This window comes from Myxocyprinus asiaticus, chromosome 6 (genome assembly GCF_019703515.2).
Source record: "Myxocyprinus asiaticus isolate MX2 ecotype Aquarium Trade chromosome 6, UBuf_Myxa_2, whole genome shotgun sequence".
Classification (NCBI taxonomy): Eukaryota; Metazoa; Chordata; class Actinopteri; order Cypriniformes; family Catostomidae; genus Myxocyprinus; species Myxocyprinus asiaticus.
The window spans coordinates 26,205,804-26,225,694 of NC_059349.1; the positions used below are offsets into that span (position 1 = coordinate 26,205,804).

The 19,891-nt window shown below is 38.1% G+C and overlaps 1 protein-coding gene across 1 annotated transcript in view; it reads right to left on the reverse strand.

Annotated features, from left to right (window-relative positions):
- The window catches only part of LOC127442712 (uncharacterized), a 33,769-nt gene extending 16,667 nt beyond the window's left edge, over positions 1 to 17,102 (reverse strand). Inside the window, 39 exon segments of the mRNA XM_051700904.1 lie at positions 2,208 to 2,224; positions 2,315 to 2,449; positions 2,553 to 2,648; positions 3,087 to 3,191; positions 3,693 to 3,989; positions 4,088 to 4,291; positions 4,378 to 4,686; positions 4,773 to 4,897; positions 5,181 to 5,346; positions 6,425 to 6,608; positions 7,224 to 7,420; positions 7,516 to 7,634; positions 7,724 to 7,850; positions 7,945 to 8,334; positions 8,426 to 8,516; positions 8,627 to 8,772; positions 9,541 to 9,717; positions 9,810 to 10,052; positions 10,132 to 10,387; positions 11,187 to 11,323; positions 11,406 to 11,529; positions 11,633 to 11,838; positions 12,449 to 12,528; positions 12,768 to 13,077; positions 13,178 to 13,348; positions 13,483 to 13,632; positions 13,726 to 13,844; positions 13,926 to 14,064; positions 14,167 to 14,270; positions 14,384 to 14,482; positions 14,609 to 14,672; positions 14,764 to 14,856; positions 14,955 to 15,060; positions 15,330 to 15,357; positions 15,453 to 15,609; positions 15,695 to 15,838; positions 16,553 to 16,760; positions 16,871 to 16,933; positions 17,052 to 17,102. Of these exon segments, the coding sequence (XP_051556864.1) occupies positions 2,208 to 2,224; positions 2,315 to 2,449; positions 2,553 to 2,648; positions 3,087 to 3,191; positions 3,693 to 3,989; positions 4,088 to 4,291; positions 4,378 to 4,686; positions 4,773 to 4,897; positions 5,181 to 5,346; positions 6,425 to 6,608; positions 7,224 to 7,420; positions 7,516 to 7,634; positions 7,724 to 7,850; positions 7,945 to 8,334; positions 8,426 to 8,516; positions 8,627 to 8,772; positions 9,541 to 9,717; positions 9,810 to 10,052; positions 10,132 to 10,387; positions 11,187 to 11,323; positions 11,406 to 11,529; positions 11,633 to 11,838; positions 12,449 to 12,528; positions 12,768 to 13,077; positions 13,178 to 13,348; positions 13,483 to 13,632; positions 13,726 to 13,844; positions 13,926 to 14,064; positions 14,167 to 14,270; positions 14,384 to 14,482; positions 14,609 to 14,672; positions 14,764 to 14,856; positions 14,955 to 15,060; positions 15,330 to 15,357; positions 15,453 to 15,609; positions 15,695 to 15,838; positions 16,553 to 16,753 (5,816 nt within the window). The 5' untranslated portion in view covers positions 16,754 to 16,760; positions 16,871 to 16,933; positions 17,052 to 17,102.
- Positions 17,103 to 19,891: the final 2,789 nt, after the last annotated feature.

The following is a 19,891-nucleotide window of genomic DNA, read 5'->3' on the forward strand; positions in this document are numbered from 1 at the left end:
AGGTATGATCAAAACAAATGATGGACCCTTGTGTAATGATAGCTCAAATTCCTCACAACCCAGTCTCATGAAAATCCGTACATATTTTACGAGTTGGCTGTTTTGTATGATTTCGTATGAGTTATAAATTTGTACGATTTCATCACGTGCAAATGCCCAGATGTCTAATGCGGAAGCGTGAGTTTCGCGCATGAGGCGTTAAGGACATACTTATTAATATTATGCCCTTACCCAAAACCCTTATCTAAACCTAACCGATCAGTAGAGTGTGTAAACATGATAGGAAGCTGTTGTGTGTGACAGAAGCAAATAATTGGAATGTAGATGGAAACAATGTACAGCGACGTCATTGGCTGGAGTGAAAGTCATACGAATTCATATGAGTGCAGTCGTACCATATCATACGATTTAGCCGTATGAATCCTTACGATTTCGGCATGAGAGTGTGTAGATTCCTCATTAGTGTACAGTTGCTCTCTCACCCGGGACACCCTGTGGTGCATGGCTTTCCTAATCATTGAGGCAGAGAGAGAGACTGAGGCCTGAGCGAGCCCTGAGGTGAGTTGCCCCTGGACAGCATTTGAAGGTAGGACCCACTTTAGCTTTTATTGCCACCAATATAAATGAAAACATTTTAAAACAATGACAGGATTTGTAAATGAATTGTAACTGATATAAATTGTTTGTGTAAAACAGTAGCCTTGTACATAATATTGTAACTACTCGCTATAACAATTTATGTATATGTCCAAAACTAACCCTATCATTATACTTATGATTATTTAAATGTTTATCTGACAATTAAATCAACTGACCATCGTTTTTCCATCTATAAATCATTATCTCTTTATAAGTTTGATATCTATAAAATCTAATAAAATGTATGTTACAAATACTAACTCTAATAACGATCTTTTAATATAACAGTATTTTATTTTTTTATCTCATGTTCGTTTTACAGCATAAAAGCTTTTGCATGTACTGTAGTTGTTCCTTCAGGATTTGTCTATATGTCCATTTCATTAAGTTTGGACATGGAACATATCTAAACACATAGATCTGGCACGTGGCAGTATCGTATCGATGCAGCTCTCAGTGATTATGCATAATGCTTTAGAGTAGTTAATTGACAATGAGGCTTTCCCCTTTCTGACCAGTCTATTTCGAGAACCAAAGTCTTTGTTTTATCTCTCACCATTTTGGACATCAGCACTTCTTGGTCCAACAGATAAAATCCCCCTGATCCTATCTGCTTTCTAGTTTAACATGTGCAGTGAACTGTAGCTTAGTACATTAAACTTGTACCAATTATTGTTTACATTAAAGATTACAACAAATGACTTATATATGTTGCATTGCTTTATGTTTAGAGAGAATTTCATAAATTGATCTCTCATCCAAACAGATTGAAAAACTTATTTTAACCCTGAAGTAGGGATTTATTATGTACACTTCCATGTTTGAGGCACAGCTAACAATTGCTAGCCGAAAGAGCCTGAGAAGCTCTTCATGCTGAACGGGGCACTATATATTTTAATAAACAGGAAATTTCAGGTGACTCAAATGTTTATTTTGATGCTTATTTTTTTCTAACTGTATAGGGCTAATAGTTCGTTAAATTAATAATACAACAAATAGATGTAGACATCATTGCTGTGAAATTCTAATTTAAAGGGGTAGTTCACCCAACAATAAAAATTCTGGCCTCATGAACTTACCCTCATGTTGTTTTAAACCTGTACGACTTTTTTCTGTTAAACACAAAAGTAGGTTTTAGGCAAAGTGTTAGTCTCAGTCACCATTCACTTTCATTAAATCTTTTTTTCCATACAATAAAAGTGAATGGTGACTGAGGTTGTCATTCTGCCTAACGTCTGCTTTTGTATTTTACTAAAGAAAGTGATACAGATTTGGAACAACTGAGGGTGAGTAAATGACAGAATTTAAATTGAGTGAACTATGCCTTTAATTCTCAGAAGATTTAGTTAGGTATAACTAATAGCACTGCCTACTACCAGTAGCCTATATGACATTACATAGATTGGACCAAATAAAAGTAACAGCAGTCTCTATGAAACTCACAAGACAGTAGACTAGATGCAAAGTGACTTTATTTCATGTTGGTGAGGGAACACAAAAGATTAAAGAGAGTATGCAATGCATGTAAAGCAAGAACAAGTGATTTCAAACAATTCCCACAACTTCACTCTTCATCGAACCCTTTCTGCAAGAGAAAAATGTTAATAGGACAAAAAAAAAGTTTAGTTAGGCTTTTAAAATGTAAATTACTGAATTATAAATGTGCCCACTATACCTTTGGCCCCAAATCACGACTTTTGGAACGTAGTTTGTTCACTTGAGTTTCGGCAATATCAGCCCTTTCCTCTGCCTCATCTAGTTCATGTTGCAGTTTGCGGAATTTGCTAAGATGAGTGTTTGCCTGTTCTTCCTATTACAAGGGGCAAACATGACACAAAAGACACAAGTATGCTTTTGACAAAACTCTGCATTGTGACTTTCTAGTATTACTTCTGAACTTTAAGTTCACTTACAGCCTCCTCTGCAGCTCTTTTGTAAGCTTTGACTTTTAATTGCAGCTTGTCGACCAAATCCTGAAGACGGGCAATGTTTTTACGGTCCTCTTCAGTCTAGGGTTCATACAACTAAATATTAATTCTGTGTGCATGATTCATTCTGGTCATTTTCAGATGTTTTTTTATTTGCCCATAAAATTTAAGTCTTAAGTAACAGGGTTCCCACCCTTTTTGAAAAAAATTTAAAATAAAAATAAATTTCCATGATCCTATGACCTTTCTAGTCATTTATGGTTACTGATATAGACATTTTTAAATCCTTTTGATTCAAACCATTGGCCTGTAAGCAAGTTTTATAATACACAAGAGCAGTATCTAGCTGATTCAATATTTTAAAACAAAGCAAAACTAAAAAAAAAAAAAAAAAAATTATATTCAATGTAGAAATGTCCATGACTTTTAAGATTTTATTAATTTACATGACTTTTCCAGGAAAACACTATTTAAAAAATTCCAGGTTTCCGTGGATTGTAATTCAGGTTGTAATCCCACCTGATATGTAAGTTCCTTGATGCGTCGTTCATATTTGAGGATTCCTTTCACAGATTCACTGCTTCTCTTCTGTTCAGCCTCAACTTCGCATTCCAGCTCTCTTACCTAGGAGTGATTCAGTGGAAGTACATTAATCATTGCCTTTTCTGTGCATTATAGCAGAGGACTCAATAGAGCTGTTCAGCCGTCACGTCAGATTGTAGGCGAACCAGGAAGGCCAATTCGCCTAGGGTTCCCTCTGGAATTTCCTTTGTGTTTTTTTCTTCAATTTATGAGTAAAATAAGGTCTGTGGTAAACATTACTTGAAGATACTGGGATGTTTTGTTCTAAAAGATAAATTACACAGTCATACCATAAATGTGAATTTTGAAGCTGCCTGGTTTTAAAACATTCTTTTTTTAAAGTATGTAATTTTGTAGAGCAAAGCATCCAAGTATCTTCAAGAAATGCTTACCACAGACCTTATTTTACTGCCATTATAAAAACCCATATGAAAATCCAGAGGGAATCCATGGATGGAAAATGCTAATTCTCTTCTGGGTTTTGAACCACAACCTGAACAGCTCTATTACTTTCCTTGGTAAACATGGTTCAAGTAAACTTACCCTAGTCTCAAGCTTTTGAACTTGTTTTTTGCCTCCCTTCATTGCAATTTGTTCTGCTTCATCCAGGCGGTGTTGCAGGTCCTTAATGGTCTGCTCCATGTTCTTCTTCATACGCTCCAGGTGAGCACTGGTATCTTGCTCCTTCTTCAACTCCTCTGCCATCATGGCAGCATCAGTGATTGCCTTTTTGGCCTTTTCCTCTGCATTTCTGCATTCTTGCACTGCCTCTTCCACTTCACTCTGAAGCTGGGATGCATCGGCCTCCAGCTTCTTCTTCTGGTTCAAGAGGCTAGTGTTCTGTATGACAGATTTTGACATTTATTGTTAGAATTATCCTTTTTTAATGGAGCTGCTATACAAACATCCATAAAAAAGAAACTGTTTTCATGCCTCACCTGAGAATGCAGAAGCTGTACTCTTTCGGTGACATCCAGCAGCTCTTGCTCAGCAAGTTTGCGGCCTCGCTCTGTTTGTTCCAGAACAGCTCTAAGCTCCTCCAGTTCTGCCTGAAGTAAGGCATTACGTCTCTCTACAATGGCAATGTTCTCCTTCAGATCATCATTGCCTCGAAGAGAGTCGTCCAGCTGAAGTTGGGAGTCCTACAAAATTTTCCATTAAGGGAAGGCAGGGTTATTTGTTGAAGATACAATGTGTCTGTCTATAAAATAGTCACATATTTTATTACCTTCAGATGGGCCTGGACAGACTTAAGTTGTTTCTGAGCTTCGGCTGCCTGTCTGTTAGCCTGGCTCAGCTGGATCTCCATTTCATTCAGATCTCCTTCCATTTTCTTCTTTATCCTGAAAGCCTCATTCCTGCTTCGAGTTTCGGACTCCAAAGCACTATGCAAGGTATCTATGTTCCTTTGCATGTTCCTCTTTGACTGCTCCATTTCTTCATCTTTCTCAGTCAGCTTGCGCTCAATGTCAGCCTTTATTTGATTAAATTCTAGCTGGGCCCTCAAGATTTTACCCTCTTCATGCTCCAAAGATCCCTGTAATAAACAGTGAATAAACTTAAACATTTAATCAAAGCATTTCTTTTAAATAATTAGCTCTAACAAGGTAGCCAGCCTCCTACCTCTGCTTCCTCCAACGCAGCTTGTATCTCAGCTTTTTCTTGTTCCAGCTGCTTACGGACCTTCTCCAACTCATGGATTGTCTTTCCACCCTCTCCAAGCTGTTCAGTCAGATCAGAGATCTCCTCTAATGAAATAACAACACAAAGATTTGGGTTACCCATATTCACTCACTCAATTTATTAGGAACACCTGTACACTTACTTATTCATGCAATTATCTAATCAGCCAATCATTTGGCAGCAGTGCATTGCATAAAATTATACAGATATGGGTCAAGAGCTTCAGTTAATGTGCACATCAACCGAATGGGGAAACAATATGATCTCAGTGATTTCGACCGTGACATGATTGTTGGTGCCAGATGGCTGTTCTTTTGTTACTATGTGCAAGTGTGTAAAAAAGAAAACCTTGCAGAATCTTGTTCTCTCTATTGAGGGTCTCAAGATGATCCAACGATTCCTCATAAGAGTTCTTGAGCTTGAAAAGTTCTGTGCTAAGAGATCTGGCCTCCTTCTGAGAGCTCTCCAGTTCACACTGAGACTCCTCATACTTTTGCTTCCACTCAGACAAAACCTGAAAATAAAATTACAGTTTGATAATTAATGTCGACTTAAATTTCTACTGGGCTGTTTGTACAAAAATGGCTTGTTTACACTACATTGCCATACCACACCTATTTGTGCATGTTTAACATTTAATTTCAAAATAATGGGCATTAATAGGGAGTTGGTTCTCCCTTAGCAGCTATAACACTCTTTCACTCTTCTGGTAAGGCGATTGGGCTTGAAATGTGTTCCAGTTCATCCCAAATGTGTACAGTGGGGTTCAGGTGAGAACTTTGTGCAGGCCAGTCATTTCTTTATAGACCTTCCTTTGTGCACAGGGGTATTGTCAAGCTGGAACAGAAAAGAGCCCTTCACAAACTGCTGAAAATATTTGTCCAAGAAGATTGAATAGCTGCTTTTATGCACCTGTTAGCTAAACTTGTTTTTTTAAAAGAGGGTGTCCACATATTTTTGGCCATACAGTGTAGCTCAAGTAAGATTTATATACAGTATATTTATATATACACTTCCGGTCAAAAGTTTACTCATTCTTTATTATACTTTTTTTATTTTATTTTTTTTTTATTTCACATTTTAGAATAATAGTAAAGTCATCAAAACTATGGAATAACATAAATTATACTATGGGAATTATGTTGTGACTAAACAAAATCCAAAATAAATCAAAACTGTGTTTTAACATCTTCAGAGTAGTCACCCTTTGCCTAGAATTTGCATGTACTCTTGACATTTTCTCAACCAACTTCTTGAGGTATCACCCTGGGATGCTTTTTAAACAGTATTGAAGGAGTTCCCATCAATGTTGGGCACTTATTGGCTGCTTTTCTTTATTTGGTCCAAGTCATCAATTTCAAAAACTTTTTTTTTTTAATTAAATTTTAGATTTATAATGAAATAAATATATATGGTTGCACAATTATATTTTTGTTTACAAAACTAATTTCAAACATTTAAGCATACGCCTTCAGATCAAAATATTTTTAAGATTGTGAGAAACATTTCAGTCAAGTGTTTCAAAACTTTTGCCCGGTAGTGTATGACTAACAAAGTTGCCAAACAAGCTTCTACTATCACATATATACTACCTTATCAAAGTTTCTTTGCTTCTTGTCTAAAGCTGCAGCAGCTGTGTTGGATCTCTCCACATCCACCATCAAATCTTCAATTTCATTCTGAAGTCTGTGTTTGGTCTTTTCAAGAGAAGAACATTTTGCATTTACTGCTTCAACGGCCTCTTCAGCCTCCTGCAAACGTTGAGTCAGTTTCTTCCTGAATGGAAAGAATTAAAGATAGAGTTCATCCAAAAATGTCAAATTACGTCATAATGTACGAACCCTCATGTTGCTCCAACACCCTATGACTTTTCTGTGGAACACAAAGGAGATGTTAGGCAGTGTGTTAGTCTCACTCTCTCCATTCACTTTCATTGCATCTTTTCTCCATCAATGAAAGTGAATGTTGACTGAGGCTGTTATTTGAACTATCCCTTTAAACTTCTCAGTTTCTTTTGAACTTCTTTTTAAAGGCTAGTAAACTCTAGAAGATTAAAATGATTTAAAACAGACAAAAAGCTGGCAGAGTGGAAAAATACATTAGTTCTAACCTATATTGACAGTTCAAAACAAAGAATCAAGAAACATATTTGGGATGGGCTGATGATGGGTCCTTTGGAGTCATTTGTAGGTTTGACTCTGAGAAAAGTAGCACTGGCCACTAGTTGTGATATGTTACTTCGTTTATGACTATAACTAATGTGAAAGAAGTGTAAAGCTCCTGTGTGGACTTACTAGTATGCAGTTCATTTTGCTGTTTTCTAATTTAGAGAAAAAAAGAGTATATCAACGATTATATACATACATGCCCTTTGAAGGTCTCATGTCTTACTTGGCTTCTTCCAGTTCTTCAGTTCTCTGGATGGCATCAGTTTCATACTTGGTTCTCCACTGAGCCACCTCAGAATTGGCTTTGGACATGCTTCGCTGGAGCTCTGCTTTTGCCTCCTGCTCCTCCTCATACTGCTCCCTGAGCAGATCAGTGTCATGACGGGCAGACTGCAGTGCATGGGCAAGGGCATTCTTTGACTGGGAAAAGATTGTTTGATTACTTTTAAGATCTTGAATTATTTGAAGTATGTTCAGTAGTATAAATATAGGAGAATTGAACAAATGTGTATTACCTTCATTTCTTCATCTAGCTGCCTTTTGAGGTCCTCGAGTTGTTGACTGAAGAAGCTCTTACCCCTTGTCAGCTGAGAGATTAATGATTCCTTTTCTTCTAATTGTCTTGAAAACTCATCTAATGGATTGAAATAAACAGGAAGATAACCTTTTGTTGTCTTATAAAATTGTCACCACCTTAAAGTTAGAACAAAATTGTTGATTTACCATTTTCTGCCTGAAGCTTTGTTTTCTGGGTTGTAAAGTCATTGAGGGCCCTTTGGTTTTCCTCATACTTGTTGCGGTATTCATTCAGTTGATCTTCCAGAGTCCTGTTAACTTTCTCCATATTAGTCTATTAGAGTAAATATTGCATTAATATACAGTAGATCGTATTTCGAGTGCCATGTTTTATGGCTGCATCAAATCTTGCTAGCAAGTCAACTCACCTTGGACTTGACAAAATGCTCCATGCTGGAGACCACATCATCCAGCTCCAGCCTAAATTCACTCTTCTCTTTTTCCAGTTTTTGCTTGACTCTCTGCAGATTGTCTATTTGCTCTCCCAGTTCAGCCACACTGTCAGCTTGTTTCTTCCTCAGTGTGGCGGCAGTGGCTTCATGCTGCAGAGTGGCCTCTTCAAGGTCTCTGCGAAGTTTCTGAAACTCGGCCTCCCGTTTCTTGTTCATCTCAATCTGAGCAGCTGTAGCTCCTCCAGCCTCCTCCAATTTCTCACTGATATCCTCCAGCTCTCTGGCTAAATCTGCTCTCTGTTTCTCCACCTTTGCTCTGGCAGCTCTTTCTGCCTCAAGCTCTTCCTCCAGCTCTTCAACACGAGCCTAGAACAAATCAGAACTTACATTTTTCTCTAAAAAAATATGCATTGCATTTATAAGCAGAACAGTTTATTAGGTTGGTCATATGAATTACCTGTAGCTCCTTTAGTTTCTTTTGTAGTTGTATAATCATGTTCTGTTCATCTTCAATTTTACTGTTGAGCTGATTGATCTCAAAGTCTTTTCTAAAAAAGAAATGATGGACTTTATTGTGTTAGGATAGGATATTCAACTATTCAAAACTTCCATAGTAAACCAGTTAAACAGTTTATACATATTTTTGTTTTTCTCTTACTTCTTAAGTCGTTCTTCTAGTTGTTGCTTGTCATTCTCTAAGTCCATTACGCTTTCTTGGGTTAACTTTAAATCTCCCTCAAGTTTTCTCTTAGCTCTTTCTAGGTCCATACGGATCTTCTTTTCTTGATCTAGAGATCCCTCCAGCTAACAGATTTAACAAATCAAATTTTTTTTTTTTTTTTTTTTTTTTTTTTTTGGTGCAGGAAACAACAAACAACATTATTTTTTTAATTCACAACCATTAAAACACAAACTAAGAAAATGTTGTCTCTAAGTAATAATCTACTGAGTTTTAAATCAACAAAACCTACATCCCTACCCTAAAACATAAACCTAAACTTTACAGATAGTGTAATAAAAAAAATGTGAGATGAAAAACAGATGAAGTTTTGAGGGATAATGCTCTATTGAGTTGTAAATCAACAAAACTCACCTCCCTACCCTTAATCTTAAACCTAAACCTTGCAGATAGTGTCATAAAAAGCAAATGTGAGATGACAAACACAATTGCTGAATCCACAGTGACATTTTGTGGTGCTTCTATGACACTTTCGATTCATTTAATGACTCGCATGCTCTTCAGGACTTGTCCTGTGTATTTCAAATGCAACGCTCTATCAGTTAAGGTACTACGCAATTTGATCGTGCTTGAACAAGCTTGTTAATGTAATTGTTTATGTAATGCAAACGTTAAAATATATCACCTTACAAGTCATGCAGTTCTAGTAAAAGTTTTTTGATGTCATAAAATAGCATTATATTAGGTACAGGGTTAAAAATATGTGTTTATGAACATATATAATGTTTACTATATTATATTAACAGGATTCTATGAGACCAGGTTGAAAAAATATCTACACATAATATCTAAAAAAGGTTTTTCTTTTTTTTTTTTTGCTCATTTTGGCTTACATCATCCACTTGCTGCTCTAGCTTTGCTTTCGCCTTGGTGAGGGTGTTGACTTTGTCCTCCTCACTCTGCAGATCATCCAGTGTCTGCTGATGAGCTTCTTGCAGGGCCTTTTTCTCTCTTGTCAGCTTGGCAATAATATCATCCAAGGCTGCCATTTCCTCTGTCAGGTTCTTCACCTGTGTGCATTAATCTAATGTTAAGCAAACCTTTTAATATTGAGAGATGTACATTACCTTTCTAGAATTCACTGCAGTATGCATGAATGAACCTTGTTTTCAGTAGCATGCTTCTCTTTCTCCACTTTAGCCAGAGTCAGCTCCAGATCATCAATATCCTTCTTCAGCTCAGAACACTCATCCTCCAGCTTTCTCTTCTTAGCTGTCAGTTCTGCATTCATCTCCTCCTCATCCTCAAGTCGCTCAGTGAACTCTTTGATTTTAGCCTCCATGTGAATCTTATTTTTGATCAGACCTTCACATCTCTCTTCAGCATCACACATATTATCTTGTTCCTGTTTGCATTGAAAACATATTCTCAAAAGCACATACATAACGGTTACATTCTTGTATTTCTAAAATGTGTAAACATACCGCTTGCACTTGAAGTTGGAGGTCATTCTTTTCTTGAAGAAGAGTCACCATTTTCTCCTCAAGTTCTTTTTTACGAGCCTCGGATTTTGCAAAAGCTTCCTTGAGTTTTAAGAACTCCTCTTTCATATTGGCCATTTCCTTCTCTGCTTCAGCAGATCTCAGTAATGGTTTGATTTTAAAGAAGAGTTTCATCCAGGGCCAATTCTTGACACCCATGAATGCACGCACATTCCACTGAATCACAAGCAAGGCATCCCTTTTTTTTTTTGTAAAGGGAGAAAAATGACATTTAGATATGTAAATAAAAACTAATCATTCACCCTAAAATGATAATTCTCTCAACATTTGATGTCTCAGACTCATATGACTATCTTCCACGGAACACAAACAAAGATTTATTAATGAAGATTTGATACCTCTTTGTCCAAAAAGGACATAAAGGCAGCATAAAGGTCATCAATAAAGCAGCATAAATGTAAACCATAAAACTCCAGTGGATTAATCCATATCTTCTGAAGCGATCCAATCAGTTTTGGGTGAGAACAGACCAAAATGTAACAACTTTTTCACTGTACATTTGGCATTTGATGTCTCTAGGCACAATCATGATTTCAAGCTCAATTACACTTCCTAGGGCTTGGATAGTAGATGGCACTAGGAAGTGTAATCAAGCTTGAAATCATGATCGCCAGGGAGACTTCTGATGTCAAGATTTATAGTGAAAAAGGTGTTACATTTTGGTCTGTTTTCCCCCAAAATCGATTGGATCGCTTCAAAAGATATGGATTAATCCACTGGAGTCATATAGATTACCTTTATGCTGCCTTTATGTGCTTTTATTAGCTTGAAAATTTGGTCACCATTCACTTGCATTGTATGGACTATAGACATCATATCTGCATTAACATATCTTTGTTGTGTTCCACGGAAGAAAGAAAATCACATGAGTTTGAGAAGACACAAGGGTGACATTTTTGGGTGAATTATTCCTTTAACAATAAAGATGAAACACACAATTCTAGTTTAAAGTGTATGTCTCATGGGATTATCATTACCTGCATTCTACCATCTTCTGGTACTCAATTCTTGCAAGAAGACCACGGGATCTAGCTTGAATTCCAGTGATTATTTTTGATAGACGCTCATCTCTCATCTCTTCCAGCTGACCTAGAAGACCAGCCTTAAAAAATACCTGATGAGGACATCAAGTTATCAAAACTTTTTCCAGGTAGTGCATTTTACATATTTTGAGTAAACAGCCTTACAAGACTTACTTTGGTATGCCCAAACCTGTACTGCTGGTGATCGATGTCAAGAGAACTCAGCAGTTTCTCTGCTCCTTTCTTGCTGTCTATGAACTGTCCATCTGGGATAGCTGCAGGGTTTAAGATGCGATATCTACATGGAAATCATGGAAGCAAGTAAAAAAATAAATTAAAAAAATGAAACAAGTAGGTGTTGCAGTTACTTCTGATCATATTTTTCCTTATGTTCAGAGTACCTCTGTTTGAAATCACCATACAGGATTCTATTGGGGAAACCCTTTCTGCAAATCCTGATACCTTCCAGTACACCGTTACAGCGTAGCTGGTGCATGACTAGAGGGTTCTCCATTGCCCCAGGAGTCTTTGTCTCATTGGGAATGATGCACCGTACAAAGTGTGGATGTGTTGATCTCAGGTTTGTCATAAGTTTATTGAGATTCTCCTGTGAGGAATCAACGTCACACTAGTTATTAAAGACAAGCACAAGCATTTTATCACTAGGATAGAAGATCTAAAAAGGGTTATTAGATGTTGTTAGTCTTTTGGTGTAGACAGGCTTGAACATACACTCAAAAAATAGAACTGTTCAAGTCCATCCATTTAATTTTTGTTTACAACAAATATAAACTTTTTCATTTCTGCTAGATAAAAATGATCAAAAAATTTATCATTTTAATTATGTTGAGGCAACATAATTTTCAGTTTTTAGCCAAAAATTGTTTTTGCAAGTGTAGCCAACTGTGAGCTCTTAGTCTCAGAAATAGATTACAACATCTTGCAGACGAGTTATAATGCAATCAGGTATACATTAAACACACAAACCACAATGATGGTGACACAACAACCACATACTTTTCATACTAATTTAATACCACATTACTCAAAGGGGCAACAAACACATAACCACCAGTACAAACACCACAATAAATATATTTAAATTGATAGCATGCAATGAAATTAAGTTGTGACAAAAATGTTCAAGAATTGTGTTACGTTAGTTTGTTTTAATTAACCAAATTCAACAAGAAGTAAAAATCTATTTTTGAATGTACCCTGTGAAGTGCAGACACTGTCTGGAACGATGATCCTTTCTTCTTCTTTTCTTTTTTCCCACTGGAAGTGTCAGCCATGGCTGGAAATAATACAATCTGAGAGTCAGTTATAATTGAGCTTTAGTTCTTCACAAATTATTCAAAAAGGCCTAATGACAGAGCTAAAAATAACTGAGTTTTGAGCTTGATTTTCACACATTGTTGAATATGAACTCACATTGCTTCAAACTGCTGATCCATTTAGGTGGTACTTCAAAGCTAAAAGAACTGTTTTGTCAGACTTCTGCTTATATGTTTTTTAAAAGACATTACAACACACCTGACTCTGTATTTGCATAGTTGGCAAACAGATGAGCCATCAACTTCAGCGAGGACTTCTGGTACAATCCAACCACGGTTTCATTCAGAGGGTCTTTATTCTTTACTAGCCAGTTGTTAATATTGTAGTCAACTGTGCCAGCATAGTGAACCAGGGCAAAGTGAGCCTCTGGCTTGCCCTTCACAATCCTGGGTTTCTGAAAATTGTTTGACTTCCCAAGGTGGTTGTCATAAAGCTTTGCTTTAAAGGTTGCATCACTGGCTTTGGGAAACATGCACTCCTCTTCAAGGATGGACATGATACCCATGGGCTAAAGGAATCAGGAATATGGAAGAGTGGTGAAGTCAAAGAAACACACATATACTTTAATACTAATACCATATAGCTTACTGTAATTATTGCTGACTCACTTTCTCAATGAGATCAATGCAGGCCTGCAAGTCCATGCCAAAGTCAATGAACACCCATTCAATTCCTTCTTTCTTATACTCCTCTTGTTCAAGCACAAACATGTGGTGGTTGAAAAACTGTTGCAGTTTTTCGTTGGTAAAGTTGATGCAGAGTTGCTCAAAGGTGTTTAACTGAAATGAATATGTATTTGTAAAAACATAGTTTTATTAAAATATATATATATATATATATATGTACCACAATTAGACATGTGAGATGCTTATGCCTAATTCATTCTGTATGAAGTTAAGCATTAGGTTCTTACATCAAAGATCTCAAAGCCGGCAATATCCAACACCCCAATGAAGTATTGACGGGGCTGCTTTGTCTCCAGAGACTGGTTGATTCTCACCACCATCCAAAGGAACATTTTCTCATACACTGATTTCGATAAGGCACCAACAGCATAGTTGACCTGAAAACATCAGCACATAAATATGTTTTTGTTTGATCATTATTTGTTGTCAACTTGGATTAATAGTACTAAGGTTAGATTAAGGGTACTTACCTGCTGAACATTCTGTCCTTTGGTCACCCACTCATTTCCTACTTTGACCCTTGGATGGCACAGACCTTTAATGAGGTCAGCAGAGTTCAGACCCATGAGATATGCTGCTTTGTCTGCATCTGGAAAATCAAGATTCCTCACATAAAGCATGACTGATATACAGACATTTTTTATGTCAAATACAATGTTCTATTTATTACCTTCAGTTCCATCAGCTTCTGCTTGTTCCTCACGCTGCTTCTGCTTGAACTTCATGTTGCCAAAATGCATAATGGCTCCAGTCAACTTGTACACAGAGTTCTTTTCATCTTGTGTGAACCCCAGTATATCAAAGGCACTCTGTGAACGTGAAAAGTTGCTTACAGTCATGGGTATATGAGTGCCTTATGAGTTGACATTAATGTTATGTGGATTTATCAGCTTTAATCAGAAGAAGCTCACATCAGTTGCCATTAACTCCTCAGCATCATCAACGGAAGCAACTGTGGTCTCTCCCTGAGAGATGAATGCGTAGTCATAGGGGTTTGCTGTCACTAGCATCATCTCTGTTTAAACAGTTTCAAGGAAAGTGAGTACAATATTGCATGCAAATACTTTATATCTAAACAGACTGATTTTGTATTATTTATTAGGATCTGTGGGTTCTTCATTTGCTCACCAAGGATCTCAGGTTTTTTGTTGGATAAGATTTGATAGAAGATGTGATAGTCTCTCTCAGCCTTTAACTGAAAGGTCACACGAGACTTCTCCAAGAGATCTAGACAAATCAAAAGAACATAACTGTCTGATGGACAAGTACAAGCACGTACATTTTTCATTTATTTACATTTTCAATTGATAAATAATCATTTAAAATTGTTTGTGAAAAAAGAGGGCAGTGTACATGTTTCAATGTCAGCAGATGCCAGTTTCCCCCTTGTATCAAAGTGAATTCGAATAAATTTTCCCTAAAGAAAAATATTTAGAAGAACAATCTTTCACCATGCAGCAAAAAATGTATTATGCTCAGCAATTTAGCTTTAGTACACATTCACTTACAAATCTTGAGGAGTTGTCATTTCTGATGGTCTTAGCATTGCCAAAAGCCTCCAAGGCAGGGTTAGCCTGGATAATTTGATCTTCCAGGGTTCCCTAGAAAAGGTAAAATTACAAAATATTTTTAAAACATTGTACATAAAAAGCTATATCAACACACATACTGTATATTTGTCTCTTTCTTAGAGTAGAACCTTGTTCTGAGAGGTTGTGTCCTTCTTCCCTCCACTTGCTGCAATGCTGGCAAAGTACTGAATGACTCTTTTAGTGTTTACAGTCTTCCCAGCACCAGACTCTCCACTAAGGTCATAAATAAGGACTGTATTATCATGGGAAATGGAGGATGTGATCACAACATATCAGCATTTCTCTTGAACAGTTAAATCATTAAATTAAATAATCGTGTGCAAGCATATACTTAATAAAACTTATATTGCCAATAGTTTACCATAACTGTGTAAGGTCTCTCATAAAAACAGTGATACAGTTTTTGTCTGTATCTGCTAAAAGTTAAACAGTAAACTGGTAATATAGTGATTTTGTGTATGGTGTGCATTGTTGTCACTTACGTAATAAGAATAGACTGGTTTTCTCGGTCTATACAAGGACAGAATAACAGAAATGAAAAAAAAAAGTTTTGTGTCCTGGTGCTCGGAAATTTTAGTTTGGTTTTGTTATTTTTTGAGGATTACCTGACAACAAGTACTGATAAGCATTATCAGAGATGGAATAGATGTGTGGAGGAGCTTCAGTCCTTTTCTTGCCTCTGTAGGCTGTAACCACCTCCTGATTGTACACCGGCAGCCACTTGTAGGGATTGACAGTGACACAGAACAGCCCTGAGTAGGTCTGTAGAACAGAAGTGTTAGTAGAGTTCTCAAAGAAAAGAAATGGTTTGGTTTTGAAGAAGCAGCTGAGAGTCCTGTATACTCACATAGATCATCCATGCTGCATAACGCTCTTTGAGGTTATACAGTACAGCAGGCTCATGAAGAAATGTCAGCATTGCCATATCTTCAATTTTGTCAAATTTGGGGGGATTCTGTTGCATAATCTCACTCTCTTTGACAGTGACGGTCTGTACAAATAAGAGACAAAGTTTAAAGCAGGGAATTCCAACCAGATAGCCCAAGGGGTTCGTGATGGAACTGCAAGCAGTTTGTGATCAAAAAATAAACTGCAAACTACATTTGAATAAAAATTTATTTAAAAATGTATATCTCTTTAAAATATACATTAATACAATTAAAACTTATCACAATAGAACACTTTCATGCTCAAAAATATTTTAATATTAAATCATGTTAATATAACAATGTATTATTAATTTAAATAATTAATATATGTATAATTATTTTTATTATTATTGAATGTTGAACTATTTTCAAATAACAACATGTGAAGAATTCATTATATTTATTGAAAGGTTAGCATTACTCAAAATCTCAGGGGGTACTTCAAGTAAATGTTTTCGGTTATAGTGGTTCAGCCATCAAAAAAAAATTGTAAAACCCTAGTTTGGAGGATTGTTGACTTAGTTGGACAATGTTCAACAAATTATTCATTTTAGAACACTGTTAATCTGTTCAATGCACTGTTCATTTAGAATTATCCTGAAGAAAGAAATCAGAAGCAATTAAATTAATTAAATTAAATTAAAAAATACCTCAGATCATTCAGGATCATACCAAACATTTAAATTACGTAGAGACTGAACAATCATTCACAGAAGCATTGGTGTTTATTTCTTTTTTACCAGGTCATCAAAGATAGGAAAACATTTAGCACTGACCTTTCCTCCCTGTGTCTCTACGGTGACTTTGTCACCCTCTCGACTTGTGATGGTGGCCTTAACAAACTCCTCCAAGGGATCCGGCACAAAACATTCTTTCTTTAAGTCGAAGATTTTAGTTTGTGCCTCAAGACGCTCTTTTCCAGACTTCCGCAGGTAAGAGGCTGCGGCCCCAAACACTGCCATCTCAGCATCACCCATAGTTACTCTTTAAAAATCAAGAAATAGATAATTTCTTTTAGCAAGTTTCAGCTTTCAAAACATGTATCCAATACAGTGCTTACATTTTTAGATCAGTACAGCAACTTTAAAATTTACCGATTAGGTTATAGCTGACAGACAGCAGATGTAGTCGGAGGCTCAAGATGTTTGCTATTGCACCTAAAATACAGAGAAAAATATACCCTTCATCAGTATACATATATGTAAAGATTATGAAATTATAGCAATAACACAGTGCACACAGCTCTAGTGCGAGGAATGTTAGGAAAAAACTTACACCGATACAGGGAAAAACCACACTGATTCCAAGGGACAGTGTCAGATGTACAGTATTGCACTTTAGCAGAGATGGGATATATAACCTCGATTACCCTAACCCTATAAGGCCAAGGACACAGCTGACCTATGAGCCCCCCTCAGACACACTAAACAAGCCAATTCTTAGGTGTCCTGGCACTTAGAGGTGAAAGTTCAGGCTGATGGCCAGGAATGTTGAATATCTTTGCTGTGAGTCACAGGAATTCATATTATCCATCTCTGATTCTTAGGCCCTTCACCTATCACTCACAAATTAATCAGTTGTTTTATTTTATCTTGGCCTCTTCCTTATCTGTAAATTTATTGTTGTCCAGGACACCCTGTTTCAAAAGCATGGGGGTCTAGCCTTTCCTGAAGATCAGACAATGGGCAGTGTGCTCCAAGCTGATACTGTGGTTAAATCAAGCCATGTCCTTTCATCCTTTAGTTTCCATCCCTTTCTTCTTGTACCCCACCCTGTCAGCTTTACAGGCCTGATCATCAGATTTGACTGCTGTACTCCAGAGACCACAAGGTCACATTTACAGCTCTACATATCAAACGGTTTTAGCTATATTGTAGTGCTTCTGCAACAGGATTAATGTGTTTATTAACCTTAACCTCGTGCGCCCCCTGTGTACACATGCATGGACGTTGTGTTTTGGTTTCGCTATACGCAACACATTTAAATTAATTTAAACTGACTGTTCTCAGTTCAGAAGACTCTGTGTTGTCAGTAAAGGGTTAAACTTTTGACGCACCGAGTCATGTGACAAAACAACATGGCGCTGATCACAGTAGAGTTTGTCTTTGGGAGAAATGGCAATAAAACTACATCTGGTAAGAAACCTATTACGTTTTTATATTGAAACCTGTTTGAGTCAAAGTTTAGTCTCTAATTTCATCCGATATGCCATTTTTTAAATCTGAGCGATTTATCGGGAACTGCCTCGCTGCTAAACACAGTTTACACTAATGTGTATTTTAGCCAATTTTTGTCCTTAGAAATCCTATATTTACTGTACATTATCACTGAGAATCAATGGGTTCATCCAAAAGCTATAAATTTTGCTTTCAGAGGCAAAGGAGCTCCTCTAGCTTTCTATGCAGTTTCTAAGTCCTTTCACTCCTAAAATCTGACCAAAAGTTCAGTTTCAGGCTGCAGATGATGTTTGGACCACTCAACATGTTTGGCAGACATGAGACAATGGTAATCAGTACATAGATTCAGAATTTATAATGTATAATCTTATTTGAACATGGTTGGCAGTGATTGGATGATGCTGGCCATCACTTTGAATCATTACTTTCTATAGCTTGGAATTATTTACAATTTCACAATTTAGTCCTGCTGTCCACATATGTTGACATACATTTTTAAGAAAACTATTTGGTCTAGAATTTTTTGTTTGTTTGTTTGTTTGCATGTTTATTTGGTGCTACTAATTACAAATCAAAAAGAGAAATAGAAAATGCACACAGCAGTCACGCTCGGGTCTCAGATGGTTAAAGGTGCTATAAGCGATTTTTACCACCTTGTCCGCCAACCTCTCCTGCAGGAGGGAAAGCACCGATCCAACTGCGCATCTCTGGGGGTCTTGCATCGGGAAGAACACCACTTAGCGAACAGACGCCACTTCAAGGCATACAGGCTCCTCGTACCCACATCTGGGTGGGCCAGTAGGGTGCTACCAGGACGACCTGCTCCTCGTCCTCCCTGACCTTGCACAGGGTCTGTGCAAGTAGGCTCACTGGGGGAAACGCATATTTGCGTAGTCCTGGGGGCCAGCTGTGTGCAAGCACGTCTATACCAAGGGGTGCCTCGGTCAGGGCGTAACAAAGCTGGCAATGGGAGGATTCCCGGGAAGCAAACAGGTCTACCTGTGCTCGACCAAATCGACTCCAAATCAGCTGGACCACCTGGGGGTGGAGTCTCCACTCTCCCCTGAGCGTAACTTGTCATGACAGCGCGTCCGCTGCGGTGTTGCGGTCACCTGGGATGTGAGTGGCTCGCAGCGACTTGAGGTGCTGCTGACTCCAGAGGAGGAGACGGCGGGCGAGTTGTGACATGCAACACCATCCCCATCTTGGAGGCGTCCGTTGTAACCATGACTCACCTGGAGACCTGCTCTAGGGGAACCCCTGCCCGTAGAAATGCTAGGTCATTCCAAGGGCTGAAGAGGCAGCGACAGATCGGCGTGACGACCACACAATGTGTCCCGTGGTGCCATGCCCATCTCGGGACTCGAGTCTGAAGCCAGTGCTGAAGCAGTCTCATATGCATCAACCCGAGCGGTGTAGCCACCGCTGAGGATGCCATATGCCCCAGGAGCCTCTGAAAGAGTTTCAGCGGAACCGCTGTTTTCCACCTGAATGGCTTCAGACAGTTCAGCATCGACTGTGCGTGCTCGTTCATGAGGCGCGCTGTTATTGAGACTGAGTCCAACTCCAAGCCGAGAAAAGAGATGCTCTGAACCGGGGAGAGCTTGCTCTTTTCCCAGTTGACATGAAGCCCCAGCCGGCTGAGGTGCCTGAGCACCAGGTCCCTGTGTGTGCACAGTAACTCTCGAGAGTGAGCTAGGATCAGTTAAGTAATGCAAATGTCCACTTCCCTTAGGGCTGCCTCTGCGACGGTCAAGATCAGCCATCGTGATGGGTTGGAAAGCGCGAGCCACACGTCCAAGCTTCGGGCGAGGGGGACCAAGGGGACAATCTCGTCGGGCATACCTGCAGGTGAGGCCTCACGGTGGGGCAGAGCCTGAGGCGCCACATAGAGGGGGCTTGAGCCCCGTGGCTGTGCTGAGTCGAGGGACATCGAAG